The following is a 14,734-nucleotide window of genomic DNA, read 5'->3' as shown; positions in this document are numbered from 1 at the left end:
GATATGTGCAGGTCTAGGTAAAAGTGATGGGGGTATCGATTATCCTTGTAGATATGTATCAGTTCTCCTTATATAATTATGTGCTAGTTTTCCTTGAAGTATTATTTGTTTTCTCTTTTTTGCTGTTTTTTTCTTTCTTCTCTCTCCTTCTTTTAGCGATCCTTGCTTTCATTTCTTCCACCTTGGGTGGTGTTCGATGCCACCAGTCCTGCATATGGGGGGTGAGGGTCGAGAGAGGTCAGAGTAATTGAAAAAGGTGGCATTGGGGAATTGAAGCTACAGTACTTATCTCTGCTTTTAGTTCCATGCTACCCTGCCCAACTAGTTTTCTCTCAGATGCCCCTCTGCCTACCAGCTTCTCTCTCACATGACCTTGACCAACAGATTTTGTCTCGCATGTCCCCAGTGCCCACAAGCTTTTCAGTCACATGACCATCTGCCCACCAGCTTTCTTCTCACACACGCACTGCCCATCAGTTTTACTTACATGTCACCCCCCCTTCAACCACACGCTTTTCTCTCATACACCTCCTGCCCACTAGCTTTCTTTTATGAGCCCCCTGCTGCCCACCAGCTTTTCTCTCACATGCCCCTTTGCTTACTAGCTTTTCCCTCACATGCCATCTTCCCACAAGCTTTTCTCTAACATGCCCCCTTCTGCCCTCAGCTTTTCTCTCACTTGCCCAATTATACCCATCAGCTTTTCTCTCACATGCCCCCTCCTCATTTTCACCAGTGTACCCCATACTGCCCTCTCTTCTTATCTGATTCTCCTACTGTGTTTCCAGCTACACAGAAGCAGGAACATTTTCAGCAGCAGCTGCCTGAACTGTGTATCACGTGACTGCCTGTCACATGACCCGGTGGCGTCACGCTCACATGGGAGGGTAGTTTAGGTGAAGAGGATGTAGCCACCACACTGGTGAGAGCAGCAGGAAGAGGACAGTGCTCTGTGCTCTCCTTCTGTACAGAGGAGGTTTGTTCTAATGGCTATTATACCTCACTGCTATCTCCCTCGTAGTCACAGCATGCTGCTCTGCTCTGGGGTCATGGAGCTTCGTTTTGTCCTAGCATCTTCCATATTTCTGTCAGTCCATCCACATGACATGTCACTGCCAGGACACATTAATTGCTGCATTGTTAGGATTACTGGAACTGCATTAAAATAGGACACATTTATTAAACCAGCACAGCTGATGAAATGATAGAATTGCTTTGTTTGCTTATTTTTTTGTTTTTGTCTTTTTTTTTTTTTTTAAATGAATTTTCATTGAGTATTTCAAAAATGTTGATGGTACAGAATTGAATCAGGGGAGGTAAACCAGATAGATAGAGTAGAGAATAGGGATACATACAAGTTCACGTTGGCCTAACTGATTATTATAACAATAAATATAATATATTATAAAAAATACATTTTATAAAAATTATTGAAGCTGTGCAGTAAGAAAACATGTTTTGGTGCATGGTGCAAATGAGAAATAGTAATTGATTTTAAAAGATATAAAATATTTATCTTGTTTAACATGTGTTTGAATTTGTGTAAACATGTGTGGTAGTATGCCATAGACTTCAATGTTTCCATTATTCTGACCACACTTTTGGCTCTCACCACTAGATGGCAACTCACACCAGCACATACATAACATTAATTTGCTTTATCCCTATAAATATAAGTTACAAATTGTGAGATTCTTTACAACTTTAGTCATAAGAATTTTCATTGAGTATTTCAAAAATGTTGATGGTACAGAATTGAATCAGGGGAGGTAAACCAGATAGATAGAGTAGAGAATAGGGATACATACAAGTTCACGTTGGCCTAACTGATTATTATAACAATAAATATAATATATTATAAAAAATACATTTTATAAAAATTATTGAAGCTGTGCAGTAAGAAAACATGTTTTGGTGCATGGTGCAAATGAGAAATAGTAATTGATTTTAAAAGATATAAAATATTTATCTTGTTTAACATGTGTTTGAATTTGTGTAAACATGTGTGGTAGTATGCCATAGACTTCAATGTTTCCATTATTCTGACCACACTTTTGGCTCTCACCACTAGATGGCAACTCACACCAGCACATACATAACATTAATTTGCTTTATCCCTATAAATATAAGTTACAAATTGTGAGATTCTTTACAACTTTAGTCATAAGATGTTCTGTACTCACCTGTATTCCATTCCTGAAGATTGAGAATCTGCAGCAAAATTAAAACATTTTAGGATAACACTGACTTCTCCTTCACTCCCTACTACTGTATATCAAAAGATTTTAAGTTAAGTTTCAAAATGTATTGAAGGTGTAGTATTTAAAACACTATAAACTATTCTAATAAGTAAAGGATATAGAAACAGCATATAAAGCCATGTAAAAAATAAAACATTTTTATCTGGAAACTGCCACAGACAACAAAAGCTATTTTATGCTATGTTTCCCCTACACATTGAAAATTGCATCTTCTATATTTTTATTTATTCAGTGTGAAACATGTCTGAAGATTCTCAGAGGAACTTCCGATCTGTGTACTATGAAAAAGTTGGTTTCCGTGGAGTGGAGGAGAAGAAATCCTTGGAAATTTTGCTGAAAGATGACCGTTTAGGTAAAGAGGGTGCAATGGGAGGACGTTGTTGCTTGCAAATTGTTATACACAAATTATAAAATGTAGGGAGCAAGCAGGAGAAATACATATAAAGAAACTATATCTTATTTTAGGTTTTGTAAAACACATCAAAATACATTTCCATATAATATGCAATATAGAAATATAAATATGTGGAAAATTATGATTATCTTCTTTGTGTCAAATATGCTTGCACTACTAATCGTATGTAGGCAGAATATATACATGCAGGTGAAAATAGTAAAGAAAACTGAATGTGATATTTATGTCTACTCTTATAAATGCAGTTGTGCTTCCCACTATTGCTGCTCCTCTGTCTGTAAATGCCAGGTAAACATCTGTCATTGTCCAACTAAATTCTCCATTCATCATGACTTCCCATAAGGTGTTTATCAGGGCAGTCTTTTTGGGCTCATGTACACAGCGATTCACAGTTGTTAGTCTAAAATGGCCTAATTATCGTCACAGTGTTTATGGACATCTATAAACCAAACTTGCAAGAAGTGCGTTTCTCAGTAAACTAGTGGGTGAGCTCCTGCAGTAAGGAGTACAATTCCAATGGTGCTTATTCTGTGGTCATGGGGACAGAGATACCCGTGTTGGACTAACAAGTTGAAAGTTAAGTCTTGCCCTTTTCCAGATTCAAGCATTTGCAGGCTGATCAGAAGCCAGCTCATTGTGTGCACATTTTGGTTTATTTTCACTGGCAGTGGAATTCATTAGACTTGAGTGGATAATGAGCGTTTTTACTTGTTTTCTGGGAATGTCGGAGGGGGCACTCTATTGATCTCGATAGGTTAGATTTGAGTTAAATGCAAAAATAGCATCTGTAAAACAACAACATAAATGCAACTCTACTTAGTGGGTATTCCTAAAGTAGGTGTTCCGATAGGTTCACAGTGTTTTTGCCATGTAAATATCATATACACCAGTGCAACCAGGTAGTTACTGTTTTCCACTCATGCTACTGTCATTAAATGGGGAGGTATATAATCATGATCAGAAGCTACTCGCTCCTTCTGAGGATTGTTGACCAGAGCCAGAAGCATGCTGTGGATGCCCATGACCCTATATGCATTTGAAGTATAATGTAACTTAAGCATGTGAGTGTACCTTGTAAAATTCATAAACCATCTTTGTCCCTAATTTTTTGTTTTTAAATATTTGGGGGTTAAATGTAAAACGTATGAACCATTTAGTTGAGACGGAAGATGCACAATGCATTCAATATGAAATCCAGTGAGAACTGGTAGGATGTAGACCCAGAAAAAAAGCTGGAGGAGATCTAAATCAAGTCTCTTGTGCCAGCCTGTACTAATAGATCCATACTAAATAATACTCTCATTTATCGTTTATTTCTAGATCCAGCTTACTTTGGAGCTAGAAATACAAATAAGAGGAAAGACCTATTAGAGTCTCCGGTGACTCTTTAAGGACTTTCCTTTTTTTAAAATAATAACATTCTAGCTTTGTTTCAGGTCCTGTAACTTTTTTGAAATTTTAATATCCATATTCACAGGAGTCTGACACCTTTCCAAGGTACAAACGTACTAAGGTGTACAAACATGGTGGGATTCACTTTTGACAGACCACTGTCCTGCCCATATTGTACTGTGCTTTGCTTTAGTCCAGCTAATGAAAACTTTCTTGTAGAATTTACACCTGATCACATTAAGCAGTAATGGCAGGATAAGCTAGTCCTGGGAATTATGTGGGATCATAATATAAAGGCATTTCAGCCAGATAGCTGACAGATTGGAATTCGGGAACATCCTGACATTTCCCGTGACTCTCCGACCCTTTGCCTGGCTAGGTTCCGATCTAGGTTATCATTGCAGCGGCTGCTGCTGGCAGCCCCGTTGTGGCCTATAAATGCAATGTCAGGAGACCTCTCTGGAGCCAGTACAGTTTTATTGAATTATTATTATTTATTTATTTTTCTACCCTACCATTGGTGCTGCTACAGTGTTTGCGTAGTCTTCACTTTAATGCTTTCAGGTTGCTGTTCAGGAGACTTTGACTACACTTCATCCTTGTAAATCACTGTACACTTATATTACTACTGTGTTTCCCAGGACAGAGTGGTCTGTCTCATCCCCTCCATTTACACCCAAGACACCCATTATTCCTGGCCAAATTGGCCTTTAGGGTGGTTTGAGCAAAGTGAAATAAACTGTGAGACTTGCCAGTCCTGATGTGCAGCAATGCCTCTTTGGAACGATATGCTCCTTAAAAATATTAAGAGGGTAATTTTACTCCACAGAAAAACAAGTATAGTGACCACTGCTCGTGTAATTGTATTACATTTTGGATTTCGTACACTTTTTTTTTTATTTTATTTCCCTGTTTATCACATTTAAAATAAAAAATCATTGTCTACCAATACCAAAAGAAAGCTCTCTCTGCCCCATTTCCACCCTAGTATATATAAAAAGGAAAGTATTGTTTGGAGAGTTTAAAAACAAAAATATGTATATAGTATATTCTAGGTGTACTCACACAGCACTAATGCATGAAACGTGTATCTGACCGCACACTTCAGACATCTTACATCATTCCTGTGACAAATGGAGTGAGATTGAAAGCCTTGGGATAGATCTGCTCCATCTAACTCCCTCTATTGTTCTCTAGTTATATTAAACACTCCAGTAGATTCTTCCACAATAAAATGTACCTGCTCTTTATGGAAAGTTGTAAAGATGTTTCTGTTTTGACTCATTGTACCTCTCCACTTGCATCCTTCTATCTTGACCGTATGCAACCTGTAATCCTCCAACCATAGATTGCAGCAGATTAAGGATATCATATGCTCTCACGCTAACAAATTGCTTTTATATGTATGTACATGTGTTTGTACATATGTGGGTTGTTATGTGTTTGAAGAGCTGTGTGACACGTTTTATAATCTCTCTTTTCTCCTACAGATATTGAGAAGCTCTGTACCTTCAGTCAAAGATTTTCTCTCCCATCCATGTACCGAATTCTTGTATGGAAAGTGCTTTTAGGTACAATAAACCTCTAGATCTCTTGTTATAACATGATGTATAAACCAGATAACAATTTTATTTCTTATGAAAATACTAAGTTCCGTATGCAACACTGTAATAACTTGTCACACTTTTTTCCTGTCTAACTATAAGTTATGTATTAATAGCTGTACTGTGAACTTGATACCCATTGTCCTTCTCATTTACAAATATGTAGTCCATCAGTTAGCTAAAGCTTAGCACACTTATTCTTTTGTCTTAGTGAATGTTTCTTGAATGTCCACATTGGGGCTCTGCTGAATTTAATATTGTAACCTATACTCCTATGATGATATTTAAAAACCTTATACTATTTGGGAGACCTAAGGACAGGTTTGAAAACCATCGGATAACGCCTCTGGATTTTCAGACAGCGATTCAAATTGAATTATGGTTAGCTGAGTTTTAACTAGATTGTCTGTGTTGCAATTCATTCAGAGTTTGGAGTAAATCTAGATAAAAAAAAACATGTTGTGTTGCAGGGTGGACAAATTTAAAATGTGCGCAGATATTTAGAGTTGAGATTGTGATTTAGAGTTGAGCAAAGATGCAGAATGTTAAAATAAAGCATTTGTGTGCTACATGCAAAAGCAGCCAGTATTTTCCTTGCATGAAAAACATGCATTTGCACCCCTGCATAGGAGCATGGATTGTTGCACACTTTATCTTGATTTACTCCAAACGCTAATTGACACCCAAATGGCAATAAAGGTCCAATAAAACTGAAACCACTTTCTATGAGATGAAAGCATGGCTACACACTAATAGTGACTAGATCATAACCCAAAATGTAAAGTGACACACTATTTTTTAATGTAGGGTTGTAAAGTGCTGTTTGGGCAGCACTTTTCGTTTCATGTCCTCCTCACTGTTGAAAGATTATTTTGGCATGTGATAGGAAATGGTAGAGTAGACAGAACCTCTCCCAAAAAGGAAATTGTTACAAGCACTGGGTTTTGAATTATGGTCTCCACACCTCTGTGGTAGGTATAGCGAGGTGTTTCTCAGGCCCTCGGGCACAGCTAAATCTAGCTTTTTCTGCACTGATCATGCGAGTGGCCAAATTGCACAAGAGCCGGCCGTTTGGCACATCCACTCTAGCTGTATCGCTTCCAGCTGACAATGTGCTTTGTTTCTTGTTGAAGCTGTGAAATACATGAGCTAAATCTGTTTGAATAGTTTATAACTGCCATAAACATTTAAAATTACAGCAGTGTTGGGAAATGAACCGCTTGTTTTGTACATCTTACAGTGCTGCATAACAGGATTTTTATGGGTGATTAAATATAATAGTACATTTATTTTGGCTTCTTCAAGGAATCCTGCCTCCTCACCAGGAGACTCACTCTGTGGTGATGGTCTACCGGAGGGAGCATTATGATGACGTTCGCCATGCTCTGCAGGTTATTCGTGTCATCAATGAATCCACCCCCAAGATTGAGGTCTTGCTCCACGTGTATAACTTGGAGACAGGGAAACTGTCTAGAAGTCATATATACCCTCTGGTGCGCTCAACTGTTATGTACACATTCTTTTTTAACTAAATAGCATTCACATGTGTATTTTGCTTGTTTTGTCACAATTGGTTACAAAGATTACCAGTTGTTATTTTCATTGTTTATAATATTTTAGAAGTGGAAGTTGCACGGCTTATTTGGGAAAGTGTCAGCATGAAAGGATCACGCCACTAGGCAGGGGTCTAAGGACATTACAGCTAATTGGCTCAGCAATCTGAACACCCAAGAACTATGGAACCTGCAAAACTATGATTTTAAAAATTATAGTATTCTAAATCATTGAGCCACTGTCCCTTTGTTTGCAGCCATATCGGAGGAGGTATTTTTGAGTTGTCAAAAAGGTGTGGAGTCCTGTATTGGTGGGAATTGGTGCCTGTGTCTGCCAGGATAATACTACCCAGTCCTCAAATAATGGGATTTATATATTTGGCCTTTTTTTTCTGCCACTGGCACTCCAGGCCAAATCTGTGTTTAGTCATGCAAGGGAGGGAACTTATATTGCATTCTTTTTGTTATGTTTTCCTTTGTTTCAGTCAGTTATCTACATAGGTTATCAGAGGTTGTTGTAACACAAAATTGCTTCCGTTCCAGGGACCAAAGGATGAGTTATTCCTGACTATAGCTGGTGCAGTGGAGGAGATGGTTGATGATGATGTGGACTGTTATTGGCTTATCAAAAATTTTGTGCATCATTTAGATACTAAGTTTAAGGATTCTCAGCCCCAGCTGGTAAGTGTATTCATTAGCATACTCCTGCTTAGAAATTAATAAATGATACCTGTCTGTATTTGAGGATTAATGTAGAGTCCACAAACAGCAAAACACATTTGGCCTCACTCCACATATGCTGTATATGTATAAATATTATAATAATTCCAGAGAGCACATTTACAGTCTCATTCAAAAGAAAACTTTTAATGTTTCAGTATTGTGTTGAATATTTTATTTTCGTTGACCAGTTAAAGGAAACCCTTTCGTCCTACTCCGTTTAAAATATTATTTTTTCCAATTTACATTCCTCTATGCAGTGATCCAATGCTGATAGTGTATTGCATTCCTCTGCTTCAGGCTGCACGGTAACAGATTTGATAAGACTTTAGTTTCCGTGCAGATCTCCTGTCTGACAAATACAGTGTAATGTGATGTGCTATAATATGCTATTAAATATAACCCTAGTGTATTAGACAAGCAGAACACCATGGCAAAATGGGTCTACAGCCCCCTTAAATTTGTAAATGGATAAGATATTGCATTGTCTACTAGATATTGGATCTTGTATTCCGTATTAGAGAGGCATTTAGAAAAAGTACCACTAGTTTATCTATGTCTATAATAGCCCGAAAAAGGTACTGATCTACCATTTTAGATCTACCATGGTGGTCAGAACAGGGAGCTGAGACGCATACAGTTTATGTGCATTGCTCAATCAGCATTCGATAAGTATAAAATATAAATGATGACAATTATGGTGGTAGATTATGGAACAAAAATAACCAAATAAACCCTTTAAACCTGTACTATAAATAATAAGTGACGCATAGGCTGTTTCCAGAATGCATATGGCCGTGTTAATGAAAGAGACAGAAATGAGTTCTCGTAGAGCAAAGGGTTAAAATGCAGGTTCCCAACAGGGAGAGTGTCGAAGATGGCAGGAACATGTTCTTATTAGGTTTAAATCAAATAATGGCAAATATGCTATTTCTTTTTCAAAATGAATATAGATCTCCACACTCATTATACTTCTTACATGTTGTCATATTTAAGTTATCAGTAGTATCTGCATTTAAATTTTTAAGTGTGTGTGTGTGGGGGGGGGGGGGGCAAGCTGTATCTTGTTACGGTCACTGGGTGTCAGGAATAAGACATTGCACCCATATTCACAGCCAAATGTAATTTTAGGCAGAGTGTACTTTCTGCATGTTCCTTTTTATCCAGCACAGCTGAATGTGCCTGCAAATGAATTGGGAAACAGTTTCCCTCCGCACTCTTTCCAAACCCTGTCTGTGCGTCACACTTATTGATTGTAGTGAAACATTGCTATCCTACAGTGATGGACATTGTACATCAATTATAAGTCAATTACTAGTATGTTAATCTTTGTTCATCTGTGAAAGTCCTTTGTGAGTTTGCCTGACAGTGTTATCTGAGGTTCTGGGTGAGTGGAAAGGGGAATTCCTTCTCCCCATAAATCTTTATTTATAGTTTTCAAATTTCTATTTTGCAGCAGAAAGGATTTGAGCATTACCTAAGTCTAGAGGACAGCAGACTTGTGACTCACCTTAAGACGTGCAACGCACTGGATAAGCTTCCGTATGAATTGTGGTTTTGGAAGTGCTTTGCAGGTTGTTTACCAGCATCCAGTTTACAAAGGTACAATTATATAATGACTTATGGTTTGAATGAAATGCATTGTGGCATTGTCCTCTTGCTTTAACAGTGTTTTTATACATTAAGGGGCCAACTAGTCCTGAATTACTAGTTGATCCATTGTGATACCTAGAGGGTAAATGTCCTGCTTACAGACACCATAAACCTGTCTTTGTGCAGGTGCTCCTTTCCCGAGCATGCGCAGGCTTTAGCAAGGCTGCATGGTGTCTATAGTGAGAAAAGCACTTATTGTTTTTCTCCCGATGTTGGCTGGAGCAGGTCAGATCAGGATGTACAATATAGAATACTGTATAGTATTGTGCCTGATTCTGTACACTTATGCAAATTTAGCGGGATGAGCTATTTAAATGAACCTGAAGTGATGGAGACTGCGCATATTAGGTGATCCTAGTTTAGTTAGAGTCTGAAGAGCCTTGTTAGTCACACTAAACATGGCCACTACTGTGAGGTGCCTTTTGCACTATTCAGGTGCCGTTACTAATGTAAGTACACTTGTATATACAATAAAAGTAGCCATGATCCGCATTACTGTCATGAGGTGTTTGCTGTCATTAGTTGTTTAAAAACAAATCAGGGTTACATGTGCATTTTTTTAAGAAGTGAGAGTAAACATGTTGAAATAATTAGAGTAGTCAAAATGTTATTTTTTTTAGTACTGATTACCTTTACATATATAATGGTGAATGTGAGGCTGGCCATATACAGTCCCCAGCAACAGAATTAGTGTCCCACTTGGTGACATATGTCTGATAATATTTGCCCATTTATTTCCAGCATTACTGGGACCTGGTGTAGGAAGGTGACTGCACACACAGGCTACTAACTGTTATCTGTATTTACCAATATGTCCAATATTGACCAGTCTATTTTGATTAGATTGTTAGTGGGCATTGCAGTCATCCACACCCACTGCAATATCAGCTCAGTTGCTCGATATCAGCTGCAATATCTCAGTTTGTGTGGCCAGCACTCATTTATTATGGAAGCAGCTCGTTCATACAATGCAACTTTTTTCAATGTTACAAAGCCCTGGATATATCATAACCCTGACTAATGTTTAGCCATTAAGTAAAGAAAAGTGAGTATCCTGTTCAACTTCCCTTGTTGTAACTTAAAAAGGTTTAACCCACAATTTAGACAGTGGTTACAAAAAAAGTATGTGAAATAGAGTTCCTTTTCCTCCACTTTCTGACAGTCACACCATTACATGCATTATATAGCGCTGCTAATACCGCAGAGAACGCACTCGCATCAGTCCCTGCCCTATTGGAGCTTGCAGTCTATATTCTCTCACACACACACACATACACACTAGGGTCTATTTAACCTATCAGTATGTTTTTGGAGTGTGGGAGGAAACTGGAGCACCCAGAGGAAAACCACGCAAAGACAGGGAGTACATACAAACTTCACACAGGCACTCACTTTCCTAAGTACTGTTGACAAGTTATGGGTATTTCTTTGCGATCTGCATTGTGCTATATACCTCAGGATCCTCTTAAATAGAGCAGTGATACAAACTATTGCAATTAATTTGGTTCACCCCATGTCAAATAAGATTGTTCAGCCAAAGTTATATAATAGCACAAAATGACATTCTTGAGCTTCCGTCTTGTGGTTACTGATTCTATTATCAGCTGAACAGAATATTTTTCTGGAGGTAAAGAAGTACAATAATATGACAGCACCAATTGTACAGCATAACTTACAGCACTATGTGTCTATAAATGTTCTGGTATGTAGATAATCAGGGTGTTTTGTGTTACCACCTTTTTGCAGTGCCGTAACTGGAGATTTTAGTGCGCTGGGCGAGGTAGACCACTGGTGCCCACCCCCCACCCATTTTGAGCAGAGTAGATGCTGCCTCCCAAGGAGCACACTGCTGGAAGAGTAGTAGCCATCCTCTTGTGGTGGGTGGTGCACTTAGCCTTTTACAAGTACCAGACGGTTCTGCAACCCTGTAAAACTTTCTGTTACCTATTCTTGTAGTTTGACCATATGGAGCTGCTGCTGTTATCTTAAGCTCACTTCCTACTTGGCTGGATCCTGTTGGGCCCTGTTTGGAAAAAGATCAGTCATTGTTCACAAGGAAAGCATCGCAATCAGTGAACAGTCCAGGACTCCCTCTTCTAACCAGCCCTGACATTCTACCTCAACTCTGTCCCACATTCAGTTAAAAGCACCCAATACTCCCCAGTAATAATAATCCCATAAGTAAAAGAATAGCCCCATCAATAAATTAAGTGACCACCAATAAACGTAAAGCCCCTACTCCTGTTACCTTAATAGACCATACCCCCATTAAATGAATAGCCCCTCTGATAAATTAATAACCCCTGCCTTCAATAAATTAATAGCCCTTACCAATACTTTAATAGCCCCTAACCCCATTAAATAGCCTATGAGGATGGACGGAGAGACTCACAGGCTGAGAAGGAGACCCACATGCTGAGGGGGAGACACTCATTTGTTGATGGAGATACAGAGGATATGGAGAGAGAGAGAGTAATTCATAGGCTAATGGGGAAACATGATGAGAGAGGGGATTCACAGGCTGAGGGGGAGACAGGAAATGGGGGAAGAGAGATTAACAGGCAGAGAGGGAGACTGAGGTGATAGGGAGAGATTCACAGACAGAGAGGGAGACTTAGGAGATGGGGAGAGGGAGAGATTCACAGGCTGAAGGGAGACTGAGCATTTGAGAGAGGGAGAGAGAGATAAAGAGACTGCGGATTTGACAGAGAGAGAGAGATTCACAGGCTGAGAGGGTGACTGGGAAGAAACATATGCTGAGTATTACTTACCTAGATGGGTGGAGTGCAGAAAGTTGTAAAATAGATACGCTGGAGGGCTGTCCAGGGGGCGGAGGGTCCTCTGCTGAGCACTTATCATAAACAGGCACCAGCTGGCCGGGCTAACCATGGGAAGGGGAGCCTTAGTCAGCTTGCCAATCAGCACTTAGTGAGAGGGTGAGTGGGCAGGTATACCTAACTCATGTAGGAGCGTCCTGTGCTGCACTGCACAGGGGCTCTTTAGTGTCCTTAAGTGGTGTCAATAGTGGGCGGAGCACCTCTACAGTGTGGCACTCCCCCCCTGCTGCTCATAGCGTGATCTGCCGCCGCTGACTCTGCATCAGCCCCAGATGTGTACCTGGGGCTGTGATTTGTTTAATAATAGGGGGCCATTTTTGGTATATCTCTCTTTTATACATCACAGTGTGTGTTTTGCTTTTATATGCATCAGCCTGTTTCTCATCACAACCCAATTTTTGATTTTATGTCTCCTCTGCAGGGTATGGGACAAAGTTATTAGTGGATCCTGCAAGATTCTTGTATTTGTTGCTGTGGAGATCCTACTAACCTTCAAAATGAAAGTGATTGGTCTAAATAATGCAGATAGTATTAATAAATTTCTTAAAAAAGTGAGTACCCGAGTTCAATCTAAATAATCAGCTGTAAATAATCCATTATCTGTCATTTGTTTTGATGTTCATGTGTTTGTATTTGCAATATGTTTCCAAATTTGTTTAAGGATAAATTTAAAATGAATTATTGAAAATATTGAATAATACATGTGTAGTCAAAAGACAGCAGCAATACTACAACATTATTTGTTAATTTAGATAATTTTTGCAGATAAAATCTCCCTAGGGCAGTGTTGGCTAACCTGTGACACTCCAGGTGTTGTGAAACTACAAGTCCCAGCATGCTTTGCCAGTATATAGCACCTAATTGCTGGAAGGGTATGCTGGGACTTGTAGTTTCACAACAACTGGAGTGTCACAGGTTAGCCAACAGTGCCCTAGGGAATCCAGCGTCGTACTGACAAACCTGGGGCTGTGGGTTCCCCTGCTATAGTGCCACCCGCAGCGGCTGGCACTACCTATTGCTGGTTGTAGTAAAATCGGCATACCCCACACTTTTTGCTGCCGGGTCCGCAAGTGTTCATGTGTTTTGGGAGGGGGTGGGTCTGGCGGTTGTGCTTGTTTAATGTTGGTATTGTGACTGTCGACATTAGTACTATCAACGGTCACCATGTCTACATTTAATGTGAACAGAATGAATCTGTTGACATTTACCCTGTGACCATTTTATTGATGGGATAAGAGTTGACAGATTCTCTGTCGGAAAATTGTACATAACCCATATAGAGACAGTGTACTTGCTGTCATATTGTTACCTTATTACACTGTAAGTTATGGCCATTACACTCTCAAAGCCATCTCAAAACCTAGGGATACAGTGGCACATGTGTATCTAGATTTTACTTATAGCAACATTGATTGCTATATTACATTTGTTTAGGTGGCTACTTCTGTACATAAATATTCTGTTACAGAGCTGCTAAACGCAAAATACGTACAGTTTCCATATGTAAAACTGACCAATATGTATGTAGAAGTTTCAGGAACTTATGAGGAAGAAAGTTATTCCATATAAAGTTGTAACTGGGTCTAAGATCTACTTTCTATGCACTGCAGACTTTGTGTCATTCTTTTGAAGACTTGAGTATTGCTGGCATTCTGTCTGGTTCTAAGAGACTTCTACCTTTTGATGTCAGTGCTATGGGAATGTTCCAAGTTACTTTTTCAGAATGGGTTCCATATTTCGGTTTAGTAGCCTCTAGATTATGACACTATTAGATATACCTGATGGAACAAAGCCATATATCTCTCCTGTCATGTGACACTACTGTGTTCTCTCTTAGATTCCTGAAGACAACACAGACCCAATAGTCAGCAAAGCTATAGATCTGTGGCATAAACACTGCGGAGTGCCTGCCCATTCAGTGTGAACGTCTGTCTTGGATGCTGACTGACTACTGTACATTCAACTGTTATTTTTTTTCCATTGTATTTATGTATCAATAAATGTATATTGTCCATTATCTTTCAAATATGTAGAATCTATGATTGTTGGAGCCAATAAATTAACTTTTTTGATGGGTAATTGCGATCTATTTCTGAATTTTTATTAACAATGTAATATCACGAAGATGTTAAAACAACCTTTTGCCCACGCGAAGTGTTAAGCCTGAGGTGTATTGTCAGCTTGACCTGTTTTAGGCTGATCTGTTTAGAACTGTTCTATTGAATGATGTCATATCTCAGATTATTTTTTTTATATGTAATAAGAAGATTGGGGGATTGTGCTTCTACAGACTCCCGTT

General features: G+C 39.0%; 1 protein-coding gene across 1 annotated transcript; it reads left to right on the top strand.

Annotated features, from left to right (window-relative positions):
- Positions 1-891: 891 nt before the first annotated feature.
- On the top strand, positions 892-14,514 carry TBC1D7 (TBC1 domain family member 7). Its single transcript, XM_075213087.1, has 8 exons — positions 892-976; positions 2,494-2,613; positions 5,559-5,639; positions 6,978-7,165; positions 7,769-7,906; positions 9,402-9,547; positions 12,857-12,986; positions 14,273-14,514. The coding sequence occupies exons 2-8, from the start codon at positions 2,502-2,504 to the stop codon at positions 14,357-14,359; spliced, it is 882 nt and encodes a 293-aa protein (XP_075069188.1). The 5' UTR covers positions 892-976; positions 2,494-2,501; the 3' UTR covers positions 14,360-14,514.
- Positions 14,515-14,734: the final 220 nt, after the last annotated feature.

The sequence above is a fragment of the Mixophyes fleayi genome, chromosome 5 (genome assembly GCF_038048845.1).
Source record: "Mixophyes fleayi isolate aMixFle1 chromosome 5, aMixFle1.hap1, whole genome shotgun sequence".
Taxonomy (NCBI): domain Eukaryota; kingdom Metazoa; phylum Chordata; class Amphibia; order Anura; family Limnodynastidae; genus Mixophyes; species Mixophyes fleayi.
The sequence above is the reverse complement of the archived record's forward strand: the minus strand, read 5'-3'. Positions and strand labels throughout refer to the sequence as shown.